This window comes from Apodemus sylvaticus, chromosome 2 (assembly GCF_947179515.1).
Source record: "Apodemus sylvaticus chromosome 2, mApoSyl1.1, whole genome shotgun sequence".
In the NCBI taxonomy this organism is placed as follows: Eukaryota; Metazoa; Chordata; class Mammalia; order Rodentia; family Muridae; genus Apodemus; species Apodemus sylvaticus.
Window position 1 is genome coordinate 61,536,046 of NC_067473.1, and position 25,538 is coordinate 61,561,583.

The 25,538-nt window shown below is 47.6% G+C and overlaps 1 protein-coding gene across 3 annotated transcripts in view; it reads right to left on the bottom strand.

The window, feature by feature from the left end:
* Creb3l2 (cAMP responsive element binding protein 3 like 2) overlaps positions 1 to 25,538 on the bottom strand; it is a 116,196-nt gene that overhangs the window by 16,095 nt on the left and 74,563 nt on the right. For 2 of the 3 annotated variants that reach the window (XM_052173451.1, XM_052173454.1), the window contains exons 3-8: positions 18,174 to 18,349; positions 16,546 to 16,633; positions 13,137 to 13,321; positions 10,276 to 10,422; positions 9,394 to 9,452; positions 8,270 to 8,338 (exon numbers count right to left, since the gene is read on the bottom strand). In XM_052173451.1, coding sequence (XP_052029411.1) covers positions 8,270 to 8,338; positions 9,394 to 9,452; positions 10,276 to 10,422; positions 13,137 to 13,321; positions 16,546 to 16,633; positions 18,174 to 18,349 — 724 coding nt within the window. The remainder of the gene's footprint in view (positions 1 to 8,269; positions 8,339 to 9,393; positions 9,453 to 10,275; positions 10,423 to 13,136; positions 13,322 to 16,545; positions 16,634 to 18,173; positions 18,350 to 25,538) is intronic. The other variant, XM_052173452.1, reaches the window with a different exon arrangement.

Genomic DNA, 25,538 nt, shown 5'->3' on the forward strand with positions numbered 1-25,538 from the left:
CTTACACTTTAATATTCATGGTTTATATTATTTTGAGTTTTGAAAGACAGAAGGAAGAGGATGTGGTGGTAGGGAATACTACTGCCTCTTTTTCTTTCTGAGTGCATTATTTTTTTAAAAAAAATATTTTTACTTTATGTATATGGATATTTTGCCTTAATTTATGCTGTGTCCCACATATGTGCAGTGCCTGTGAAGGCCAGAAAAGGACATTGGCTCACCTGAATCTAGAGTTACAGATAGTTGTGAGCCATCATGTGGGTGCTGGGAATTGAACCTGTCCTTTAGAAGAGCAGTCAGTGCTCCTGAGTCAGTTCTCTAGCTCTCTTTCTGAGGGATTTCTATATTATAAGACATTTATTTTAGAAGTACTGGAGAGCACTTCTGAATTACAATATTACCTACTGCCCTAGGAACACACAAAAGGGACTTTTAGAATATTTACCAGGTCTATGAGATTTTAAATTCATCACTAAGGCACAATAAAATGCCTGTCTGATCTCTCTGGGGGCTCTATGATAGAGCTCTCAACAACTCTTTGAAGTTTGAGATATTTCCATATGAAAAGAAAACACAGTACATACAACAGAGGGCGTAGATACTGGAGAAATGGAAAGTGAATTAAACCAAGATGAAAGTCTAGAGAAATGCAACTTGAGTAATTTCTCTGTCCTGAGTGGCCCCTCTATATATGTATGACAGAGGGTGGGCTCAGCCAGTTCCCGGCCCAAAAGAGATGAGAGGAAGTCAGACACAGAAGACACAATAGAGTGTACGGAGGAATATCAAAGAAAGTGCAAACTATTATAGCTGTGTAGCCTTACCAGACAGCCCAGGAGAGGCAGGATGGGGCAAACCCCTGTAGATTTAACTGAAAAGACCTGTGGCAGGAAATCTGTTTTGTTTTGTTTTGTTTTGTTTTGTATTGTTTTCCTAGCCAGGGTTTCTCTGTACATCCCTGGCTGTCCTGGAACTCACTCTATAGACCAGGCTGGCTTCTGCCTCCTGAGTACTGGGATTAAAGGTGTGTGCTACCACCATTTAGTTCATGTTAGGGATTCTTACACAGGGTTTAAAGGCCAAGAGAAATAGACTTAGAGGACTCACTAAAAGAAAGGTTAAAGAGTGAAATTGGGTGATTCTCGCTGCTGATCAAATACTTATCCCCAACTCCCATGGCCTGAGGGAAGGGTCATAAACATCCCATAAGTCTCAAGGCTTCTTTGAACTACTGGCAACTGGGCCAACTCTGCCTATGAGGCAAGGTCAATGCCTTCCCCTGTGGCTTTCTCTATACTGTGTGACTTTGGAATTCTTGAACTCCCAGATTGTCACCCCAACATCTGAACCTGGACCCAGGCTAAGCCTGTGTCCCTTTTCTTTCCACCCTGGACTCTACCTCACAGCACAGCAGGGAAGGACAGTCCTCTTCAGTGTCCTGAAGAGACATCAGACATATAAGTCAATGTTCAATGCCAACTTGACCCTGGAGACACTTAGGAGACACACCTCTAGGGGTGCTGAGAAGTCTTCCCAGAGGGGCCTAACTGAAGTGAGAAGGTCCATCGTGAATGTGGGTGGTACCAGCCTGTGAGCTGCAGTCCAAGGCTGAAGGAAAAAGGAAGACATAGAAGACAGCAGAGCCACCTGCCTCGCTCCCATGGCATCTTCTTCCTGTTCCATGTACTGTTGCAGACCATGAGCCAAAATAAAACCTCCTTTCTCAATATGTTTTCGTCAGATATTTTGTTACAGCCAAGAAAAGCAACTCCTTCAGAGAGGGAGCAGGTGCTGGGCTGTTTTCTGGCCAGGCCAGGACTGGAAGGCCTATCTGCCTTTTTATATGGGCCATTCTCAGGCTGGTTATGAAGCAAGCAACCTAACACTGGAAGTAATTACTACCACTAGGCAGAAAAGCAGGCTTATTTACAACTTGCTAAAGAAGGAAGGAATCTCACACCCTATGTCCTTCTTAGCCCTAGGTACTGTGAGGGCAATGCTCACCTGGATCTTTTCCGGAATGTGGCAGCAAAAAGAACTGATATCAGTGGTCACGCTGCCTGCTATGCTGGACAAAACAAAGTCCTCTGTTTCGGACTTGAGGGCCTCAGATCTTCTATAGGAAGTTCAAATAAAATCTCAGACCTAATACTGTGAAGGAGCTCCCTCGACCTCTCCTCCCTCTCCCTCTGCACCTCCCTACCCACCCCCTACACCTGCCTCAGTTCCAATCACACACACAACCTTCACAAAGACCCCCCAATGGCCTCAGGGGTCCACTGGTCCCCTAGTTTACCGTCAGAGAACAAATGGGGTAGAAATCCACATAGACCCTGGAAATGGGTTAAGAGCATCTGGACAGAGAATTCTAAGACCCTGGGAACCAGCACAGAGTGAGAGCTCTGGGGGAGACATGTTCTTATGGTCTTGCTGACTATTCAGCCCATGGAGAAGGTGTGACCAGAGAAGAGGAAAGCTGAGTCCTCTAAAACAGAGGCCTTCTTGGCCAGATGTAAAGTTGCCCCATGCTGGGTGAAGGAGAGGGCAGTACAGCAGCAGGGAGGGGTAGGTGGAGGTCAGGATGAAGGTCAGGTGGCTGAATTCCAGTCCCCTTTCTACTTTCAATTATTTTCATGACTTTAACCTCACCGAACCTTATATTGATTAGCAGGAGAACAACAAGTTCTCTAAGAGGCATTTTAAGACCAAGTTCCTAAGAGCCTAAAAATCAGGGCAGGAGGAGAGAGACTGCATCCCACAGCCTCTTAGAGGCAGAACAAAACAAGTGGTAAATGTTACAAACACCTTCCTGTAACAGGGGCGTGGTAGGTGTGCATCACTTAGGCAAAGTGGCTATGGGGATGAAGAACAGGATGTCTCAGGAGTGAGACAAGGGCGGGCCTTCCTGAGAAGGCCTGCATCCTGAGAGCTTGCATCCCAAGAGATCAGTGATAGCCAAGAGCAGCAGACCTGGCTCACAGTGCTAAGAACAAATATGCCTGCTGACTGAGCTGATGAGGAAGGGTCCCCTGGGACACTCTCTCACTCCCATCTTCACTTCCTTGATGGCAGGCAATTAGTGAATCATCTTAGTGACAGCATCATGGAGGTGCATGTCTACCCTGTGTCTGTCAGCTCTGGAGCAAGAGGGAACAAGGATCTCCACCCTGCCTGGCTAGCCCCAGCCAATGTCTTGAGGTCAGAAATAGGGGTCCTTTCCTCTAGAAACCAATAACATGCCAGGAGTCTCTTGTTAAATTTAGTGCAAACCAGTCCAGACTGGTACTCCTCATCTGGATATCTTGATTATGAGAGACAGAGTCCAGACTGGTACTCCTCATCTGGGTATCATGGCCAGGAGAGGAGTAGCTCTTATCTAGTGATGAATGCTCACACATTGTGTCACATTATCTGCAATGAGGTCCCTCTAAATCTCCCACCCACGTCTCGCAATCCAGGTCCCCATCCACATTTGTCATCTGTTTTGACTTCTGTCCAGCTGCCTCCAAAGGACAACGGTAGGAGAATCATCAACAGGAGCACAAACACAGCTGTGTGTTCCTTCGGTCTAGGCCTGTGCTCAGTTCAAACATCATGTGATGTGACTGTGGGTCCAGAAGCTTGTCCTGCTCCTCTGCAGCTGGTGCTGGGGCACGGGGTTATTAGTGTCTATGCCATAGCCGTTTTGGTTACTGTGGTCTTCTGAACAAGGGAGGCCTTTGCAAGGAAAAGGAAAAGGAGGGCAGAAGAGAAGAGATGGGGAGGCAGCCCCAGCTCTCCCAGACCATGCTTCAGCAAGAACAGCTCATTTTTATGCATTTGCCTCTTACGACAGAATACATGAACTACTGGCTCTGGCTACGATGACCAGAGGAGATCCTGGGTAAAATTATCTGTGGGAAGATTGCAAGGAGCCAGGTACCAGCTATCACCATCAATAAAGGTTGCCCACCAGAAGCCAAGTTTGAGCCAGAAGTGGGAAAGAGCACACAGAGGCACAGAGGGAACCCATGGAGGCTCTTGGCAATCAAGAGGCTCACAAACTGAGAACAGCCAGAGAGATGCCCTGTTTTAGAAGAGAAAGAAGCTAGTCAGAGACAAAAAAGTACTGTGGCATTACTTACACACATAATGATTTATATAAAGTTCCAACTCAGAAACAAGAATTCACAATTGGTTCACAGGGCTGGGAAACTGAGGAAGTAGGGAGATGTTCGATCAGGGCTCTGAGGTGAAAAGGTTCTGTGAGCAGACTGTGTGTACAACAGGTCAATGCAATAAATGACAGGGCAGTATGACTTCTGCTGATTCTAATTTTGACCTACAGCATTAAAACAAGAGAAAAAGAGAGGTGAACACATGTGGGGGGTTATTCACTCAACTATGGTGATCACTGCACAATGTACACATATATTAAAAGATGACACTCAAAAATGTCCAGCTTTATCTGTCAGTTACACCCACGTAAAGTTACAGGCATAACAAAACAAGCAGAACCCTTCCTCTGCTTTGGCTAGTGCTGACTATTCATTGTCAGTCACTGTCAGGGACTCCTGACATAAATCCTGAGGGATTTATGAAATTGTTCCAGACGAGGATTCAGTAAACATATTTGTGGAGAATGAGTCCAGTGTAGGGTGTTCAGTGAAAAGTTTTAAATTAAGAAATATGCATCACACAAACACATACATATGAATAATCCCAGAAAGTAAGGATAGATCCAAATCAAAGAATTTTGAACTTTACATATGTACTCTCTATATGCTGTGTGTGTGTGTGTGTAGGCCAGAGGTGCCATCCTCAGAAGATGTCCACCTCACTTTTTAAGACAAGCTCTCACTGACCTAAAGCGCATTCATTAGGCTAGGCTGACTGGCCAGTGGGCCAGGGCCCCATCACCTGTCTCCTGCTTCCCACCAGTGGGGTAACAGACATACACCACCACCTGGGTTCAAGCCCAAGGGCAAAGGGCCTACTATGCCAACATGAAGAGTTTGGATAGCTGGCGCTCCTTTAAATGACAGATGCTTCCATACGCTCTAGGTAGCTGAGCACTGGAGTTGGGAGCGATGGGGAGTGGGACCAGCACATCCCAGGGGCTCCCTGAACAGCCAGTCTACAGAAATGCCAAGTCTACAGGGTCGATTCAGCAGGAGTCAACAGTGTTTCAAACAACAGGGGAAGAACAGTAGACAAGATATGGATTTAAGAGCTGGAGAGATGGCTCAGCAGTTAAGAGCACTGACTGCTCTTCCAGAGGCCCTGAGTTCAATTCCCAGCAACTGCATGGTGGCTCACAACCATCTGTAATGGGATCTTCTGGTGCGTCTGAAGACAGTGACAGTGTACTCTATAAATAAAATAAATCTTAAAAAAAAAAAAATATATATATATATATATATGGATTTCAATTGCTGGGCTCCATTCCTTCCCCAAGCACATGCATATACATGCGTAAATCTCCCACAACTTTTTAAAATATAAATGCCCTGCTAATAATTGTAAAAGAGATTACTGGAGTCTATAGAGCTGTTTTTAAATTCTTTATGTATTCATCTATCTAGGTAATTACTAGAAGCTGATGATAACCAGAAAATGAGTGTTTTCATACCTCCTGAGGAGGATGAGGGGACCCTAGAAGGAATTCATACAAAACTCAAAAGTAAAATAAAGCATTCCACAGTGGACTCGGGATTGGCTGTCTAACAGGCCCCTCGGGCATGTCAGACCTGGAGGCAGTGGGAGGACTGGCTGAGCTACAGACACAGGAGAGAATCGTCATGTTAAAGAAAAGAAGGCTCACAAGGGATGCTTCCACAGTTTGACTCTTTGGATGTATAGATACCTGACTTAGGCAACAAGCACAAACCAACCAAACCAAACCAACCAAACAAACAACCATTCCAGTCCGGTTGTGGGGGTGCACACCCGGAATCCCAGCACTTGGGAGGTGGAAACGGAAAATTGTTTAAATGTTCACGACAATCAAGGAATAAACAAACAGAGCCATGTGCCACCGGATGGATTGGGGAGGAGACCAGGCCAGGTGGCCTGTGAGCCCTCCTCCCTGGCATGCTCCTTCCTGGTCCCAGCACTGCCCCGCTGAGGCTTTGCTGCACCCGTGTGGCCAACAGGAAGCCCAACAGCAGAGCCGGGACGGACAGGGCCCAGGACAGGAACTGAAAGAAGAAAGCGGATGGGCTTCTTCCTGCCTCTTCCCCAGCTCAGGGTCAAATCTGTTCACCCTCGGAGACAGAGAACATCTACTGCAGCAAGGGAAGGGCTGGAGACCGAATGCTAAGGAGGTGCAGGATTCAGAAAACCACAAACGCCCTCAAGTCACCTCTGCTGGTCAAAAGGTGGTCAGAAGACGATGGGGACTCTGAAGATGGGGGAGGGGCAGGGAAGAGCAACAAAACCGGAGTCCTACAATGGGAGGAAGTTCCGTGGGGGGGGGGGGGCGGAGGGAAGGGGGGGCGGCGGCGGGGGTGGGTGGGGCTAATGTCACCGGAAGGGAGAGGGGAGGACAGTCCTGCCTGGAGGTCTGAGGTCACAGCAATCAGGCAAAGGGCACCTGATCCCCTCCATGAGCACCCTTCCAGATTACCAAGAGGGACTCTAGCTCATTCCGTAGACAACAGTTCAGTTCCTCAGCCTGCTGTTGTAACAGTGAACCACGGAGGTACAGGACTCCGACTTCACACGTAAAGTTGCTGTTGAAAGCATGTGAGGAGATCTAAGCAGACCCCGTAGCCTTTTGACATTTTGTTATTAGGCTGACCACCGTAATGGCTAATTCACATTTTCTTAGCTCCAAATGAAGATTTTTGCTGCTTGATCTATTGTAATTCACCTGTAATTCACAGACCTATACTTCATGGATTCTTTGACTAATGGTATTTTCAGAGCACAGGTGAGCACCAGGTGAGTCTATGAACAAGCACTCTGCATCAAATGTGAAGTGTCTGACCTCATCCTAACCCCTTACCCCTGAACGGAGTAAACCCAATAGGCTCCTTCTCTATTCAAATTCACAGGATTAAACTGGTGAGTCACCTGGGCAAATCCCTAAAGTCTCTGTGTCCCGGGACCTTATCTGTATCACAGGGATAATCTCACACCATCTCCTGAGAAAGAGCGAGTGAAGATATACAATGTACCCAAGCAGTGACTGACATAGAAAACATCAAAAGAACTAATCAGTTCAGAGCCACAGCCAATTTTTCAAAATGAGACCGAAATGTCACTAATTTTTTACAAGCAGGCTTACAAAAACATGCTGTCTTTTTAAACTAATAAGCATGATCGTCACTAGAATTAACTAACACTACATCCTAGTGCCTCCCTGTTCAGCCCTAAAACTAATTTTCAGGAGAATCAGACCTTGGGACTTTATTTATTCTGCTCTAAGCCCCCTTTAAACATTTCTTAATTAATCTGTTCTGATACTGAGGATTGAACCTAGGACTTTGTGCATTTTAGACAAGCACTTCCTATGACAGAGCCACACTCCCAGCCCAGTCCCTTAACTTCCTCATAACAGTCCTTGTCATGACCATCCTCCACACCAGACACTAAAAAGTAAAGAACATGTATGTAGCTAATGTGTGTGGTGGGGGGGCGGGGCAGGGGGAAAACCCATGAAACAGGAACCAATAGGTGGTAGTGGCCAGCTCCTTAAGTATACTAGCAAAGCCGGACTTCCGGTAGAATCCCTGTCCCTCCCACTCTGAATGTGGACTATGGCCCCTGCCATTGGACTATGACCCATGCCATTGGACTATGGCCCCTGCCATTGTACTACAGCCCCTGCCATTGGACTATGAACCCTGTCATTGGGCTACGGCCCCTACCATTGGACTATGACCCCTGTCATTTGGCTACGACCTCTACCGTTGGACTATGACCCCTGCCATTGGACCATGACCCCTGCCATTGGACTATGACCCCTGCCATTGGACTATGACCCCTGTCATTGGACTATGACCCCTGTCATTGGGCTACGGCCCCTACCATTGGACTATGACCCCTGCCATTGGACTATGACCCCTGCCATTGGACTATCACCCCTGTCATTGGACTACGGCCCCTGCCATTGGACTATGATCCCTGCCATTGGACTACAGCCCTTGCCATTGGACAATAACCCCTGTCATTGGACTACGGCCCCTGCCATTGGACTACAGCCCCTGCCATTGGACTATGACCCCTGCCATTAGACTACGAGCCCTGCCATTGGACTACAGTCCCTTCCCCTGGCCACACTCACCTATTGGTGTTCTCCAGCACCTCCACCTTCTTCCGAAGCTCCAAGTTCTCAGTTGAACAGGATTCCACTCTGTGGAGAGAGCAAAAAGATACTCAGCTACTCTCCACAGGGCACCCGCTCAGCCAGGGGCCTTTGGTGTCACAGAGAAAGGAGTGGTCAGTGAGGAAGAGCTGGGACAGCCTGAGTGGAGAAGACAGTGAGGGTTCACAGGGACAACACAGCAGGCCAGAGTGGCCAGACATACATCAGGCATCTCAGTCAGGTTCCCCACCTCTCCCTCACTAGACCACGGCTGTAGAGTCACCAGGGAGCTGCACTGCTGGCCAGATCTGATACAGAGTTGGAGCTTGGGTAAAAGGCAGGTAGGACCGAACCCAGGGCAGTGAAGTGCTGAAGCGCACGTGCTCAGAGAGACAGAGAAGAGAGGGACACAGAAATAGCCTTGATTGTGGATGCCTTTAGGACACAATGAAACACAAGAAAACAGAACTTACTGCTACACTGCCCACTCCTAAACCAGCTCACAGAAGGACAGCTTTCCATGGAAGCTTCTAGAGCTAGTTAGAAGCCAGCCAGTGCTTGACCTCACATGTACAAATAAGAAAGATTCATTAGTGGGTCTTCCAGGGCCTCCTTCCTACTTCAAAATCACACCAACTGGTCAGCTGGAGAACTACTTTCTAGGGCTGGAAGAGGTGGTCCTCAATTCGCCCAGGTTCTCTGAGCCCTCAGGGCAGTCCAGGGTGTTCAAAAGAACAAAGGTTGCCTTCACGTGTTTTTGCAAAAAGTCTGTCTGCCCACGGCATGCACTACAGACTACAGGAAATACCAGTCGTATTTGTATCATCTGAGGCCAGCCAGTAGGAACTGGTCAAACAACACTGCTCCTGTAGGTGGAAGCTGGCCATCTCTTCTGAGGAGTTGCAGGAATGTAGCACTCAGGATCACGGTCAGAAAGCCGGGATTCACACAGCACAGTTATAAGCAGTCCCTCCACGTGACCACTAGGGGGCAGGCAAACACTGCTGAAGCGCGAGGAGGGGGTTCACAAAGCCAAACTGAGACCCTCACCCTGCTTGGTGAATCAGACATAATAAACACAACCAGCCAGTGAGTAGGCTTACTTTTTCTCCAGGCTGTCCATGTATTCTTTCTTCTTTCTCCTGCTTTCTTGGGCAGAAATCTGGGAAATAAGGAGGGGGGTTGAGGGGTGAATTTCCATTTTTGAAAGTGAAATGGAAGAGAACGGAAGGAACCTGGGATGCCATCTGCACACGGGCTGGCAAAGCCGGCCTCACTCGTGTGGCCGGCACCCCTTTGTTTAAACTGTGGACTCCCCTACTTGTCACCAACTCTGCTTCCGGCCCAGACGGACCCTACCAACCCGCCGACAAACTCCTGGTCACAGACCGATGGTTGAAATAGTTGAGAACAATGATGTCAGCTCCCTGGACCTCAGCTGGCTCAATTATAGATGAAATCAGCCAGCCGGGCTTGGCTGTGTATAAACTGTCTGCTGGCCCGACAAGAGGGTGAGGAGGGTGACTCTGGTTCTTTCTCTTGTCTTCTGCTCTCTCTGCCTTCCTCTCCTGCTCCCTTTGTCTGCGCCACAGCCCTGGAGGCCACAGAGACTCGGTGGCTTACTGAAGTTTGTTTTATCACAGATCACTAACAACAACAACAAAAACCCAAGCTTTTAAGTAACACTACATAAAACTGCATTTGCTGATAAATTACATATTGAGCAATGAGGAGAAAATATATGTACATCATAAAAATGGAAAGACTGAGATTTTTAAAAACAAAGGTAAAGAGGGGGCTCTTGTGTCTCCTCCTGCCTCTGTACAGGCTATCGTGCAACAAGGAGTCTACATACGCTGTGCAGTCACACTCCAGGGGGGCAGACGGTGTCCATGCTCCTGACCTGACTACAGGAAGTGCCACTGCGGGCCTTGGGGGTTCCGCTCTCCTGTCTGCAGAGAGACGCCTAGGGCGGCAGAACTCACCTTATTCTTGATCTTTCTCCGGATTTTCTTCAGGGCCTTCTCCTCAGATTTCGTCAGGGGCAGTTTGGTGGGGATGGGATAGCCCTCAGCAATCAGGGTCCTCTTCTCTTCCTCTGTCAGGACCAGGGGGCCCGATCCCTGTAGCTTCTTTGCAGAAAAGGGAGCACAGAAAGGTCAGAGAGGAGCGCCTGAAAAATGACCTCACCACGGAGTGCGGAGAATCTCACAGCGCAGAGAAGTAAAGGGTGTGCCCTTGGGGGTGGTTTATCTCATTGCATATGTGTGTGGCATGAGTACCGTGTGCCATGTACGTATGTATTCATGTATGTATTCACATGTGTATATGTATATACACACACGTATGTATTCTCGTGTATGTATGTATTCATGTGAGTGTATATGTATGTATGTATGTATGTATGTATGTATGTATGTGTGGTGCATGTATGTCTGTGCACATATATGGCAACTAGGACAGGGTATCAGGCATCTTCTGTTTCACTCTGCTTTTTTAGTGAGGCAAGGTCTTCCACTGAACAAGAAGTTTGCTGTCTTCACCTAGGTTGGCTAAGCAGTAGCTCTTGGGATCTACCTGCCCCGACCCCACCAATGCTGCTGTTGCAGACACGGGCAGCCATGCAGCATGCCTGGTTTTTTTATGGGTGGTTGTGAATCAAACTCGAGTCTTCATGCTTGCAAGGCAAATGTTCTGACCACTGAACTCCCCTGCCCCATCCCACCCACTGCCCCAGTATCCCATATAGGTGTGTGAAACCCCATAATTCTCAATCAAAGGGAAGGCTGCAGAGGCCTCCGTCCACTGTTTCTCCCAGGGAATACCCCACTATCTAGCACACACAGAGTAATAGTACAGAGTTCACACCCTGCATCCGTGGAGGCTTAGGGTAATGCAAAACTCCCTTAGAGCTCTGCCTCGTTCAAGACTTGTACTGTTTTCCTACTGAAGGCTGATTTTATCATCTGCTTTCTCCACAGTTTCCCTTCTCCTCCCCTTACAAGGAAGGGACTTGACATCCCTTTGTTGTAACAGACCAGCAGGCATTTTCAGTGGAAGTTCAGGCTTCCAAGAATCCTGCGCTGGCCGTCAGCAATGATGATGAGAACCACAGTCTGTTGAGTTTAGCCCAGAACACAGTGACGTGTTTACATTAGTCACACACACTGACTCAGCAGTGTGTAATCCCCATGCTCCCTGACACGGAGGACTGAAAACAGGACTGAACATAAACCTCAAGTCTGGAGTGGCTTGAGATTAAGATGGTAGGACTGGCGTTTTAGCCGTGAGACCTTGAGCTGCGATGTTGACTGGAGAAGCCCTCGACTTTTAGAGAAAGAGAACCCTTGTGAGTTTATGGATGAGAGGAGGTTTAGGGGAGGAGATGAGACTCGGAAGCTGCTTTCCGGAGACGTGATGATCTACAAAGCGCGAGGCAGAGGCAGGTAATCAGGGCAAAGGCAGTGCTGTACTCAGAAGAGCAGCAGGAGCCGCCCCGCCCAGAGAAGGTGAGCTCAGGAGGCTGAGGCAGCAGAGGGAGCTGCCTAATACAAGCGAAGCTGGGGCGCCAGGGAAACGCTAACAGGACTACGGTGGAGGTGCAGACACAACAATAACTTCAGCAATCCAAACAGTGAATTCCAGGTTCAGACAGAGAAGGCAGACATGGCAACTGAAGGCCTTTGCTCTCAGCAATGGCGGCATGTTAAGATCTAAAACATACGGGGAAAGTGAACCTTCTCAAAACTATCCAAATTATGCTGATAGATGATGGTTCCTAAGCCTTCTTAAAATATTTCATTTGTATTTGTTAGTCATATACGTTGCATGCATGAAAAATCTCAAAGAATAAAACACTATGTTTAAAATTTGTTATTCATGACTTTAAAAAATCTGCTTGTAATTCTGAAGATGGATTTCCTGTTTAGAACAATGAAATGTGACCTCCCCATCTCTCCTTTTTTAACCTGTGTATAGGATGAATGATGACCTGGGGTTTTGTCATAGTACCCGGGGTTAAGATTCCCCAACCCCCAAAAGACACACAGAGATTAAACTATGTTTTTGAGCTTTTGACATCAAAGAACTTAATCTCAGAGAGACTTTCTTTTCAAATTTCCTCCAAGAATGCTTATCTAAAAGATGAAAGGCCCTGCCTAGCGCCCACTAAGTAAGGATCGGCTACATTAATGGCAAATGTTTATGGGATAACTTTGAGGGGAAAGGAACAGAAATGCTTTGCCTGCGGCTTCCAGCCCTGGAAAATAAACGCATGGAGTAAGAACTGGATCTGTATTTGAAAAGAGAATTTCTGAGATTTGTGGGCAGGTCTCTCTAAACATGTTCTTCAGGGCCGCTACTCTATTGCTCTGGTCCTATGGCTTGAATCCAGTCTGTCCCCACCTGGAGGCGTGGTCTCAAGTGTGGTGCCATGGAGAAGTGTGGGCATGAAGAATGCACACCGATGCCCTTTTGCAGGAGTTGTGTCTCACAGGACCGGGATTAGCAAACCTGGGGTGAGCTGCCACACAGCCTCCCTCCCTCCTTTGCATGTGTGTCCTTCCCACTCCAATCCTTCTTTCTGTGTGTCTGTCACGTGTGGGCTAAGCAGATGCAGGGACCTCCATACTCTCGAACTCCACCACATCCAGGACCATGCACCAAAACAAACATCTTTCCTTCCTAACTTACTCGGTCTTGGGTATTTTGTTACAGCCACATACCATGAACAGAGACTTCTAACCATTAAACAAAAATTTCATTATAGGGATGAAAACTTAGACTGAGAGGGTCCCTGGGCCCTTCAGAAGGGACCCCCCCACCCTACCCCCACCCAGATACTTACATGTGGAGCCGTGAGGAGAGGAGATGTGGACAAGGCAGAGGGGCCCCGGGCCATGGCTCTGGCAGGGCTGTGGGCCTGAGACAGGCTGAAGGGATGCAGGCGTGGGCTGGGGCTCAGGCTGCCCTCAGAGTCACTGCTGTGACTGCTGGGTGGGGTGGGCGGTAAGTGCAGATGATCCGCGGAGGCTGCGGACGAAGAGAGCTCATTTCAGCCACCACAGAGGAGGAAGACTCAGGCCAGATAAACATTCTACATGTGTCTCCATGCTGGGAGCTTTGGTAGGTGCAGAGAGTGGGGCTGATGTAGTGAGGAGAGGAGAGTCAGGTGAAGGACAGCATATCCAGAAGTCCTCATGTTGTATAAAAAGAGAGAGAGAGAGTGAGCACAGAGTCACACACCCAAGTCCCAGCACAAAACTGCCCTGGGCAGATGTGTGCATGAGACACCAACAGAAGAATGACCTCAAGGGTGGCCTGGGATGCTGGGGCCTCCAGACACAGTGCTGACAAGACTTTTTACTGAGTTTCTTTTATCGTTTTATTTTTATAACATATTTTTGAGACAGGTTCTCATGTGTCCCAGTCTGGTCTTGAATCTGGATAGCTGAGGACGGCCCTGAACTTCTGATCCTCTTGCCCCCCACCTCTGTGACGCTGAGATTGGAATGGGTGCCGAGCTGGGTGGGGGTGGGACGGAGGGCTTCTCTCGTGCTATGCAAGTACTCTATCAATTGAGCCACACCCACTTTCCCACTGTCTTCTTCTCAGATCATTTATTCAGGTTGAGAGGCAGTGTGCAGTTTTGTTTTGTTTTTTTTAAACAGTCTTCAACCTGAGGGCTCTGGTGGAATTCTTGGAGAAAAGACCCCTTTGTTTCTGGAGGAATGTTGCTGGTGGGGCCTGCAGGTGGGAGGCCAGACATTCTTCATTCAGAAACCCTACATCCACCATTAGACAGTCACAGGAAAAAGAAATGGGGGTGCAAGACGCCTTTCTTCAGGGCACATTACTGGGGCTGAGTGTTGGGGTTTTGTCTAATCTCCACCCCACACCTACCTGGCAATAGCCAGGTACGCCCTGCCCCAGAGATCTGGCTCACTATAAGAGGGGCTACTTGCTCCTCCTCTCTCTCTTTGCTCTCCGCTTTCCCATACTCTCTCACCTCTCTGCCCCTGGGGCTCTTCCCCCCTCCACGTGGTCATGGCCGGCCTCCACTCTCTCTATTCTCTCTCTCTCTCTCTCTCTCTCTCTCTCTCTCTCTCTCTCTCTCTCTCTCTCTCTCCTCTCCCTCTTCCTCTCCCTCTCCCTCTCCCTCTCCCTCTCTCTACCACTAACTCCCATCCCCTATTCTGAATAAACTCTATTCTATACCATGTCTGTGTGTGTGTGGTCCCTCAGGGGCAGAGGTGCCCAGGCAAGGGCCCGCCTGGACACCTTCCCCCATGCCGCCTAGCCACACTCACCTAACCCCCTGTACTCCCCCTTTTAAGCCCTTTCATCTTGTTGCTGAAAGTCCTTTCACTGAGGGCACCCAATAGGCACCCAGCTAGCACCTCCAGTTGGAATGAGCTTCTAAAGGGAGATCACCACCTGGGGTGTGCCACGCACGGACCCTGTGGGCTCCCTCTTACGGGATTTTTCTGTTCTGCTGGCCACTGCTGCTGAGGGAGATGACATTCGAGGGTCCCTCGTCCCCGCTTCATGCAGCATTTCTGTATCCACAGGACACCTGCATGCTTCACAGACCTAAGCAGCTCAGGGGCAGGCTGAGGGGACCTGGTTAATACATCATGTGCTTGGCTGGAAAGTTGGCAAGTCTACACACTAGCCAAGGTTCCCCTGTGCCCTGAGTATGTGACACTGTATGTTAAAATCAAAAACCCCAGCAAAAGCAAAAAATCTAGGAATCAAATGTCCCTATGGGGAGTGGGCAGGGAGAGGAGGAGTCCAGCTAAACTCCCAAGGACACCAAAAGTTTCTCTGCCTCCAGGCCTGGCACAGGCTAAGCCACGCTTTTCTCCTTTCTTAGCAGCAGGTAGCCCACCAGAGAGAAGCAGACAGGAAAAGCCTGTCCTTCTGGCCACAGGTGCCTCAGGATCGGATTTCTAAGCATCCTTTGAAATGCTGCTCCTAGGCTCAGAAGAGGCAGCGGGGCCGCCCAGAAACTTTGATGTACACAGGATATTCAACTTCTTCATCTGTCCTTATCCAGGATAATGAGGAAGGATTGCCATTTCTTCTCCAGGGACCCTAGATCCTGACGCCTCTGTGGGGATCTATTGTTTGGGTTGTGACACTTTCTGAACTGCACTGCAACATACTACAAAAGAAAAAGATACATTTGTTGGGGGTAAGCAGTCATAGAGATGAAAGAGACTGCTTAGAAGCGGACTATAAGGCTCAAAGGCATGGGTGTGGGCTGCTCATTGCCAAGAAACAAAGGCTCAATGCAGATGCGGATGGATAATAAAGCCCTTTCTAAATAGTAAAGGACCAACCCGGGGTCAACAGTCTCAAATCCAGCCCTGAATCCGGTCCTAAAGGAAGGAAGGTAAATTACACGCCCATGCTCACACAATGTACGCTCCTTTGCACACTGCCACATGAGTTCTCTGTAATTGTGTACATGGACGTGTTTGTTGATCATGCAATGAACTGTGCAGCTAAACCTGTGTTGGACATGAAAATGAAAGGAAGGTGTAGCATTGACAGACACAGAATTAAGTAGAGTGGCCTCCATGTTCTGTCTGACTGAGAGCTTCCTGAGACCCCTGGGGTGGAGAGACTGTGTCCAGGATCCCATCTTGGTCCACGGGAGAGCACAGAGGGAGAAGTCAAAGGAGTAAAATGAGAAAAGATGTAGAGAATGAAAAGTAAACAACTCCAAGAATGGCAGGGTCGGGTTCTAAACGAATGACAAGATGCCCAAAGAGGCACGTCACCGTCAGGACCATGAACATTACCGAGGAAAAGAGCTCAGCACAACTGTCGCTCAGATAAAGCCCCTAAGAATACACCCTGGTTTTGTAGACACAGGGCAACCTCATTTATGGCGGGTTAAAAAGCAAGTTTTTATTAAGGCAGTGACACTGTGTATCTGTGGGGTGACAGTGAGTTCACACCAGGATGGCGTAAGGACAAGTGAGTCTCACCAACCACAGCACGCGTGTCACAGCAGTCAACAATGGTAAAAACCCATCCATGGTAAGCATCAAGCCACACTTAATGCTTAGCTGGAAATAAACGATGAATAGAGAAATAACCTTATTAGGTAACTGTTTAGATGTCAAAATAGTGTTTTGGAATCAAGCATTTTGAGAAGAGAATTATTCCATATAGCCAGCTCCCTCTATAATCCCAATCTCTATTTTAGCTCGAGCGAGTGCGGGAGGGACGGGAGGTGAGCGCACCTTCTTTTGGAGAGAAGTTTAAGAACTGATCCACTTCGTGCGGCTCCAGCTTGATCTTAGGAATGAGCGTCTGGCCTGAGGAGTCCCCCTGGAAAAGCAATGTCAAACATGAGACTGAACTTTATGCAACGGAATAGCTGTCAACTGTATCTTACTCTAGGGCCGTGTGCTGCAGCCTTTCACAGCCAAACCTGGGACCTGCCACCTCTAGTTAAAATCCAAGGCTCATTGTTGTTGTTGTTGTTGTGATAAAGACATTTATGGTAAATTATTCTAGGAAATTTTCAGAGAATCACCGGCCCCCAGTTTGTCCTACAATAAGACAATGTGCCTCAGGATGATGCATGCTTCGCCTCCAGACTCCTCAATGGCTGATAGATAACCATATCTACCTATAAAATATCCATCAGGAAAGGGAGCAAGGGAAGGAGAACAGGATCCTGAACTGTTGTTTACATACATACTTAAAATGAACTGAGGCCCGCAGAGGCGGCTGAGCAGTACAGAGCACTTGTGGCTCTCAGACCTGGGTCCAGTTCCCAGCACCCAGAGTAGCTCACAACTCCCTGTGACGCCAGTTCCACGGGATCCAATCCCCTCTTCTGATCTCACTGATTTCATGTACACATGTGGTACATGTCCGCGCGCGCGTGCACACACACACATACATATAAATCAAGAGAGCCAAAATCTGGTGGAGCAAGAAAACTAATGCAAACCTTGAAAGCCCTTCCAGGACCCAGATAGGTTTGGAGAATGGAATCCGATCAGCTGCAACCCAGCTCTCCCTAATGAGGAGACAGCAATGTGTTTGTGCTTCTCCCAATATGTTACCTGTTGAGGACCAGACAGACACTGCATCTTGCTGATACAAGATATGACTACACAGATATGTCTGGAGCCACAAAAGCAAGGCTCTGAACTTAGAACTAGAAGACATGCAAACATGATTCTGGTCTGCCAGCCATCAGACACTGAAAACACCCAGGAGAGGTGGAGTGATGCTAAATTCCGCTTTCCACAGCCATGGGCTTAAATTAAACAAGGAGAAAACTCCCGCCTTCCTACGATCTCCACCAGTAGCACAGCATGTGTGAATCAGCAGGTGGGATATTTCTGGGTTGGGTGAGGATGACTCGGTAGGGGACTAGAAAAGTAAAAGTCTGTGTGAACCAGCATGCACTGTCACCGTGCACCAGACGCTGTGGCCTCTACCAAAACCTCAAGCATTCCTCTCCCTACGGAATAAAAGTCAATGCCAAAGGCGACTTTTCTCCTTCCACTGTGGATAGTCACCTGTGTTTTTAATTTCACAGAGCAACTAGGGAAAAAAAAGAAATCAGCTTTTTCTACACAATACCTTCGAAATTTGTCACAATCAATGCTGATAACAAGAAACATTCTTGATATACTCATGTATACATACATGCATTAATGCATGCATATATATACATACATATATACATATATGTGCACACATGCACGTGCACACACACACACACACACACACATATATATATTCTACCTCAACCTCAAATTCATGTATCTCCTAAGATAAATGCCTTACTGGAGACCAAAGATCTCTACCTTTTGATATTTGTATTTATAAGGAAGAAAACTGGATATACCCCAGCATTCATATCCAGAGGGGACTCTTCTTTTTCAAAAGGAGTGGAAATGGCTGTGATGGTCAGAGTGACAGAAGGGACAAGTCCCGGGGGCTGCTCCTCTGTGATTGGCTCTGTCTTGATGGTGGCTGAAGGAAACTCTGTCGACAGGTACCATTTCTCACTCTCCACCTCCTCTGTGGGAAAAGGACAAGCCACACGTGAGCACATTGGGGCACCAGGTATAAGCGAGTCATGTGACCACTGACCACTGCTGGACCCCAAGCTCCAAGACTACGGAGAAGAGACTAAAGGGAGAGGTGGGTGCCTGGAGTAGAGACACACGGACAAGCAATGCAACACCCAGAAGCTTCTGTTGAGGTGCGCCTGGGCATGATCAGCCTGAAGAAGGGCCGGAAGGAAGGAAGAAGGGCCGGAAGGAAGAAGAGCTGGAAGTCTACAGAACAGACAGAAGCAGACAGTGGTTTGAGTGAGAATGCCCTCCACAGGCTAGCACGTTTGAATACTTGATTTCCAGTTGGTAGAACTGCTTGGGGCTAAGGAGCTGTGGCCTTGCTGGAAGATGTCTGCCCCCAGGGGACTTGGGGGAAGATGTGACATTGAGGTTTCAAAATCGCACACCATTTCCAGGGCACTCACTGTCTTCCTGCCTACTGCTCAAGATGTGTGCTTTCAGCTCTCCGCTGCCCCTGCTGCTGTGATTCTACGCCAGGACGGACTCTGATCTCTGGAACCGTAAGTCCCAGTAGCCCTTTTCTTCATGGTGTTTTATCACAGTAAAGGAACAACAGCTAGGTTCAGGGTTTCTGTGCATATCAAGATGGCAGCTGAGCAGGTGGAGAGTAAGACGGGAGGAAAGGTTTTTAAGTGTGTTTTAAAGGGTTTTAAACATGAGCAGGGCAGGAGTGGCGCAATCCTTTAATCTCAGCACTCAGGAGGCAGAGGCAGGCGAACCCCTGAATTCAGGGCCAGCCTGGTCTACAGAGTCAGTCCCAGGACAGACAGAGCTACACTGAGAAACCCTGTTTTGAATGAACAAAATAACAACAATGACAAACCTCCCCCAAAATGTTGATATGCTATACTTTTTGGTTTTGACACCAAGTAAATATGCTATCTATTTAATAATAAGTATAGTCAAAAATAAGAAAGAGAAAGAGACAGATTTCTCCATAACCATTTGTTTTCTCCCCTTCTCTCTCTCTCTCTCTCTCTCTCTCTCTCTCTCTCTCTCTCTCTCTCTCTCCATCTAGGGAGGAGGGTGGAGTCTTGGTGAGCCCGGGTTCACCTGGGTTCTGTCTTGTTACCAAGGCTTTAGCCTGGGGAGGGAAGACAGCTGCTAGGCAGCAAGCTGGAGACAGCAGCGAGGGCTCCTCAGTCACTGGACCTACACTGCCCTGGAGCCTAAACCACACCAAACTGCTTCAGAGCCCAGTACTCAGCCCAGGCCTGCAGGAACGAAGGGTGGGGCAGGAAGGGAGAGCCAAGGGAACATGTAGAGGAAGAGGAGCAGGCAGTCCAGCCCTCACTGGACACCAGCTTTACCAAGACGGGCGGCAACCACAAAGCACATGTGTTCTCTGCTATTTGAAAACAAGCCCCGCCTGCTGGGTGACCCATAACGGTTCAGGGATGCAAAGCAGTTCCCACTGTGAGCACAGACTCAAGAATATGACTCCAATTTCCTTATTTAAAAGAAAAGGTACTTGAAAAACATCATACGGAAAAGCTGTGGAGGGAAGGCATGGCAAAAGCTCACAAAGATAAACGCGAACCCCCGTAAACTGCTTCCTTTGAGCACAGAGAAGGCCAGGCTCCCTCTCACAAGGTGGCAGTCAGCTTTCAGAGCGAGCCCCACAAACTGCTGAGTGTCTGCTGTGATGGGGGGGATTTCCATCACAGGCTGTGGGCGACATCCTGGACCAGGAGGGGCTGGCGGGGAACAAAGGGACCTTTTAATGGCTGCCAGAGGAAGGACACCACTCTGCACTTGACACGAACTTCTGCTGGCCAGATGGGCGCCCTGCTCTGCTCAGCTTATAGAAACAACTGAACCACAGGCCAGGAGGAGGCTCAGAACTCTAAGAGCATCCATAGTGAGGAAGGCACGGGAAGACGGGCTAGGACGGAATGGGGAAGGGAGGGAGAGCAGAGAGAGGGTGAAGATCATGTAGGGCAGGACAGAGATGGGGGCAGAGAGAGGGTGCACATCCATTTCCTCCCTCAGCAGTGAGATGCCAAAGCTTCTGTGTGTAGAAATTACACTCAGAGCCCAGACTGAGTACTGCTTGTCAGCTGCAGAGGCTAGAAGGGATACAGGAAGAAGACATTTAGCCCTGGGTCTAACACACTGAAGAGGAAGGAACACCTCTGGGAAAACAGCCTCATGCTGTGACCAGTAAATTGTGACATAAGGTTGCATGTCCTGCTGTTACAGTCAAAGCGACTGTGATCCAGTTTAACCCACAATACACATGATGGGAAAAAATCAGTGTAGAAGGTTGCACTGGAGCTCGAAGCCCAACCGGAAGATGAAACAGGTTCTTCTGGTTGAACGAAACCATTCTCAAGAGCCAAGAGCAGGCAGGAAACGGGAAAGAACAGTGTTTGCTCTTCATGCTCGGCCCCTGATCCTAGCGAAAAACCAAATCACTGCCGTCTCGCAAGCAGCGCCCAGAGAGCAAGCAATGGTAACCGAAAGGAAGCTGACTCTCTTGAAGACTACAGAAGTCTTCCAGGTGAAAAGTCCCCAAGCATAGATGACGGAAGCAACTGGTGTCACCTTCCTGCTTCCGGCCCAGTACTGCGATGTGGTTCTCCAGCTTGAAGATGTCTTGAGTTAAAATGAAGCTCCAGGCTCAAATGTGTCATTTTGATAGACAAGGAGCCCGAATCTAAGTCTCCTCCATTGCCACTGGAGGTCAGACCCCAGGCCGCTTCATGCCTCCCAGCATTCGTGAAGGAAACAGGTGAAGATGTATACATACATATAAATAAGCCCTCTGCACTCTGGCTTACAAACACAGAAACAGCAGTCCACGCAGGAGGAGAGCAAGATGAACAGATCTATCTATACAGCGGAATATTTACACAGGCATCCACAGTATACGCACAAAGCCTTTTCAATGACAAACGAGAGCTCCGTGATATCTTAGGGAAGGCCTTGGCATAATAATATACTATTGATGAAGAAAAGAGACAGAGGAAGCAGGTCAATCAGGACAATCATCAGAACGCTGTGACTGTTCCTTAGTCTTTAACATTTTATAGTATTTCTAAAAGCCTGTGCCAGAAACTGTTAATATAACTGCCAGTTGTCACACACAGCCATGGCCCTGCCTCTGCCTCCTCTGTGGCTTGGGGATGGCAGTTAGTGCCTGGATGCTGTGAGGGCTGAAAGGGCCCATTGCTGACTCTGATCACCTTCCTCTCTGTGTGCTTGTGTGACTTGTTACTGCTGTGACAGAATATCCTGACACAAGCAACTTAAGAGACAGCTACGGTTTGAGGGAAGCCTGTCACGGATGGGAAAGTATGGTGGTTAGAGTGTGAGGTACATGAGCACACCATACTCAGCACTAGTACATCATGCACTGTACTCAGCTAGCTCTCTCCTTAGGTAGTCCAGGACCCCAGCGCTGTGGGGGACCGTGCCGCCCATGTTTAGTGGAGTATTTTTACCTGAATTGGCCATATACTATTCCTCACAAGCACATCCAGAGGATCCTTTCCTAGGTGAGTCTTAGTCTATTCAAACTATACCGTGCCTTTTGCTGTGGGAGCTCCCAGCGCCTCCGGCTTGGCCACGTTACTTACCCTCAGCAGTGCACGTTAGCTTCTCAACATCATAGAATCGTGAAATGTGTTGGCCAAGATGGGCTTCTTGTTCTCACAGTTTTACTGTCACAGAAGAAGGATGTGCTAGGCTAGTCAGTCTCTGGATCCCAGAGGAAGGATCACAGACATGTATATCAAAGGCACAGCAAGATAAGCTGAGGCGAGCCTCCTCACCCTGCTAGCCTTAGGGACAGGAAGGAATGTAGCCGGAATTAGCAGCCACTTATCTGACACTTACAACCAGCCAATCCCCAGCGGTAGATGCAAGAGCTCTAGTAATAAAGTGACTGCCACTTCAAGCACTGACCTTAAGAGCTGGGCACGTCATGTAATCAGCGGAGTGTTCACTTAGTATATGCAGAGCTCCAGGTTTGATCCCTAGTACCACACAAATACCGGCAATCCGGGTGTTCAAACTCAGGAGGTAAAGGCAAGAAGATCCGATGTTCAAAATCATCCTTGACTATAAACTAAATCTGACGCCACCCTGGAATAGACATTGCCCCCACAAATACACAAAACATAAAAGAATATCGGTTTCGGATGGTTTCTTATACAGCACAGCTAGCTAATACAATATGGTTGGTATTAAGACACCAGAATCTATTGCAATGGAATAACTGCATTGATTTTCAGAATAATTCCTCTAAGTTATCAACTGGAGATTATGTCAATAAACATGAGCAGGGGCTGGTGAGATGGATGAACAGGTTAGAGAACTTGCCTTACAAGCTTGATGACCTGAGGTCAATGCCTGGGACTTACGTGACTGTGGACAGAGAGAACCAACTCCCAAAAGTTGCCCTCTGACTCGAGCAAGGTTGATTAATAAAAATACATAAGTATCTATAGACTGGCCAATCGGACCCGCCAGATACATCATGAAAAAACTGGTTTCAGATTAAAGAAGTGCAGTTGATAAGAAGTTTGATGAGACCAGCATTCCATTGTGGGAAACAAGAGAAGACAGCTTGCATCCTAACTCTTGGCTGTTGGCCTATATTCTGTCACCAAGGGAAATAAATATCAAGTCAGAGAAAACAAAATGGCAAATGTCACCTGTAAGGTAGAAAGTCAACAAAAGGTAGAATGAGGAAAGGAGCGCCCTCTGCCACTTGCCCAGGGCCTTAGTTCTGCAGCTGAATTTTATTGGCAAAGCACGTCTATAGGGCCACTGAGGCTTAGAAATAGAAGCTCCTCGTTTGTGTAATTAGTTAAACAGAGACAGGGGAACTAAGTACATGAAATACTATAATGTCTAACTTTTATAAATTCTGTGATTTAGTCTTTAAATGAAAAAGTGTTCTTCTGAATTGTATCTATGTACCTTTTGTGTGTCTCTTCAGATGAAAGACACCCTCTCCTAATTTTAATAGTGTATATTCTGAAAGATAAGTACCCCCTGTAGCATCACAATTTATTTACACAGCTTCCCCTCAAAGGTCAAATTCCAAAGCTGCATCTTCTCAGCAACACCCTTTGACTGTCAGCGAAGATGAAAAGAAGCCACTGTCTCATGACAGGAGGCACGTCCTGCATACCTGAGCTCAGAATCGAGCAACCGTCAACATCACAGATGCTAAACAGACAGAAACATCAGGTGGCCTTGGAGAGCAAAAGCACAGATCTGCTTAAAGCCAAGGAAAGGTCGGCGTGGGGAGTACAGCCCTAAACATTTCCACATGCACAGCCAGGCAACTACAGTGGGAAAAGATCAAACCTGAACTCAGTCGTGTATTTTATAAACACATGAGCACGCATGTGCGCATCCACACATACACACAACACAGAAGTAAGCATCCATTGTTAAGTGAAATTACTTGGTTACAATATCATCTACGTGACAAAACAGCCCTATCTTATCCAAATAGTATGTATATATTATTCAGTTTATCATCCAAAGTATCCACATTATCATCCAAATAGTATATATATAAATTGAAGAAAGTATCTTAGTTTCTTATGCCTCCTCTAAACCTTCATTTTATTTGTTCTTTGAACATGTTTTAAAAAATTGACAGATCTTACTTTTTTTCCACATAAAATCCCCTTGCCTGGAGAGATGGCTTGGTGATTAAGAGCACCATTCTTCCAGAAGGCCATTGTTCAGTACCCACCTGACGGCCTGCAGGATCCCGGCCTCCGTGGGAACCACACCCAAGTGCCATGTGCCTGGAGGTGTAAGACTTAGACTAATATAGAAGGGATAATAATATCCTTCAACAATTCTAAGACTGCGTTCTGGAAGGCAGGAGGCTGTGGGACAAGAACTCAGCGGAACATGGTCAGAATAGTGAAAGCTGTGGCCCTCTGCATGGGAGCCAGCGGCTGTCTGCCCATGGTACCCATGGTGCCCTGATATGAATTAGGACAGTGAAGCTGTAGCCGTGACAGAAAGCAGCAGCGCCATCAGTGTTTGCTAAGGGCTGGATTCTGTTCTAAGTACTTTGGAAATATTAACGCAGTCCTAAACATAACCACAGCCATTGCTCCCATTTGAAAAACAAAACAAAAAAAAACCCCTGCAAGATTAAAAATCTCACTGCAAAGTGTGCAGCTGGTACTCAGCAGACCTGGGACTCATAAAAGATTCTGCACATCCAGGAGAAATGAGTCCCATACTCTGGGCTCACGGTCACCTGCACACATCGCTCTCCAAGGGAGCAATGCTTCAATACAGGTCTGGCCTAGATGTATACATTTTAATAAATGACATTTTTTGAGCCCAGATGTTCGCAGAGAAAAAAATAAAATTGGATCACTCCTATACTACAGACGACCAAACCGACGTTTCTGATATGAAGAAACATCATGTGAAACCAACTCGTAATAGCTGAAGCGTGTTGTCCTTGGTCTTTGGCAGGCGCCAGGCTGTACTGGATGGACCTCTGAGACCAACACAATCTCTGCCTGTCTGTGTTCTTTCCATGCTCTGTGTATAGAAGCTCTCCCCGGCTCCTGCCACTCCCGTCACAGGCACTCGGTAAATTATATACTTAAATATGGAGCAGTCCACAGAAGAACCATAACGGTGCTTGCAGAGTGACAGGCACTGTTCTAAGTGCTCCATAAACATGAACTCAGAGAATCCCTCCAGCAACGCAGTGCATAAGTATTATGTTTTCATTTTAAGGATCTGGAAGGTCAGACAGAAGACGGACACAGCTCGCCCAGGATCAAGTCATTCGTAATTCGGGCAGAGCCCAGACTCCTAACATGACTCTATAGATCCATGAGGTACTTGATTGGGGGTCAAGATTGCTTTTAAACTCATGATTTCTCCTGCAGGCTGGGGTGTTTTGAGCAGGAACCACATAAATATCCACGGAAGAGCGGACTGATTTGGAAAGACTGATTCAGTACACATATATACACAAATCTGTCACATACAGTTTATGTTTCTTCATCAGAGACAGAGAGCTGTTACTCGTGAATAAATCGAAGTGGCTTTATCCGATAGATGGTTGTCAACTTTGCTGTTTTATACCATTCTAGATTGCGATGGTTAGGCAGTGGGATCCCTATTTG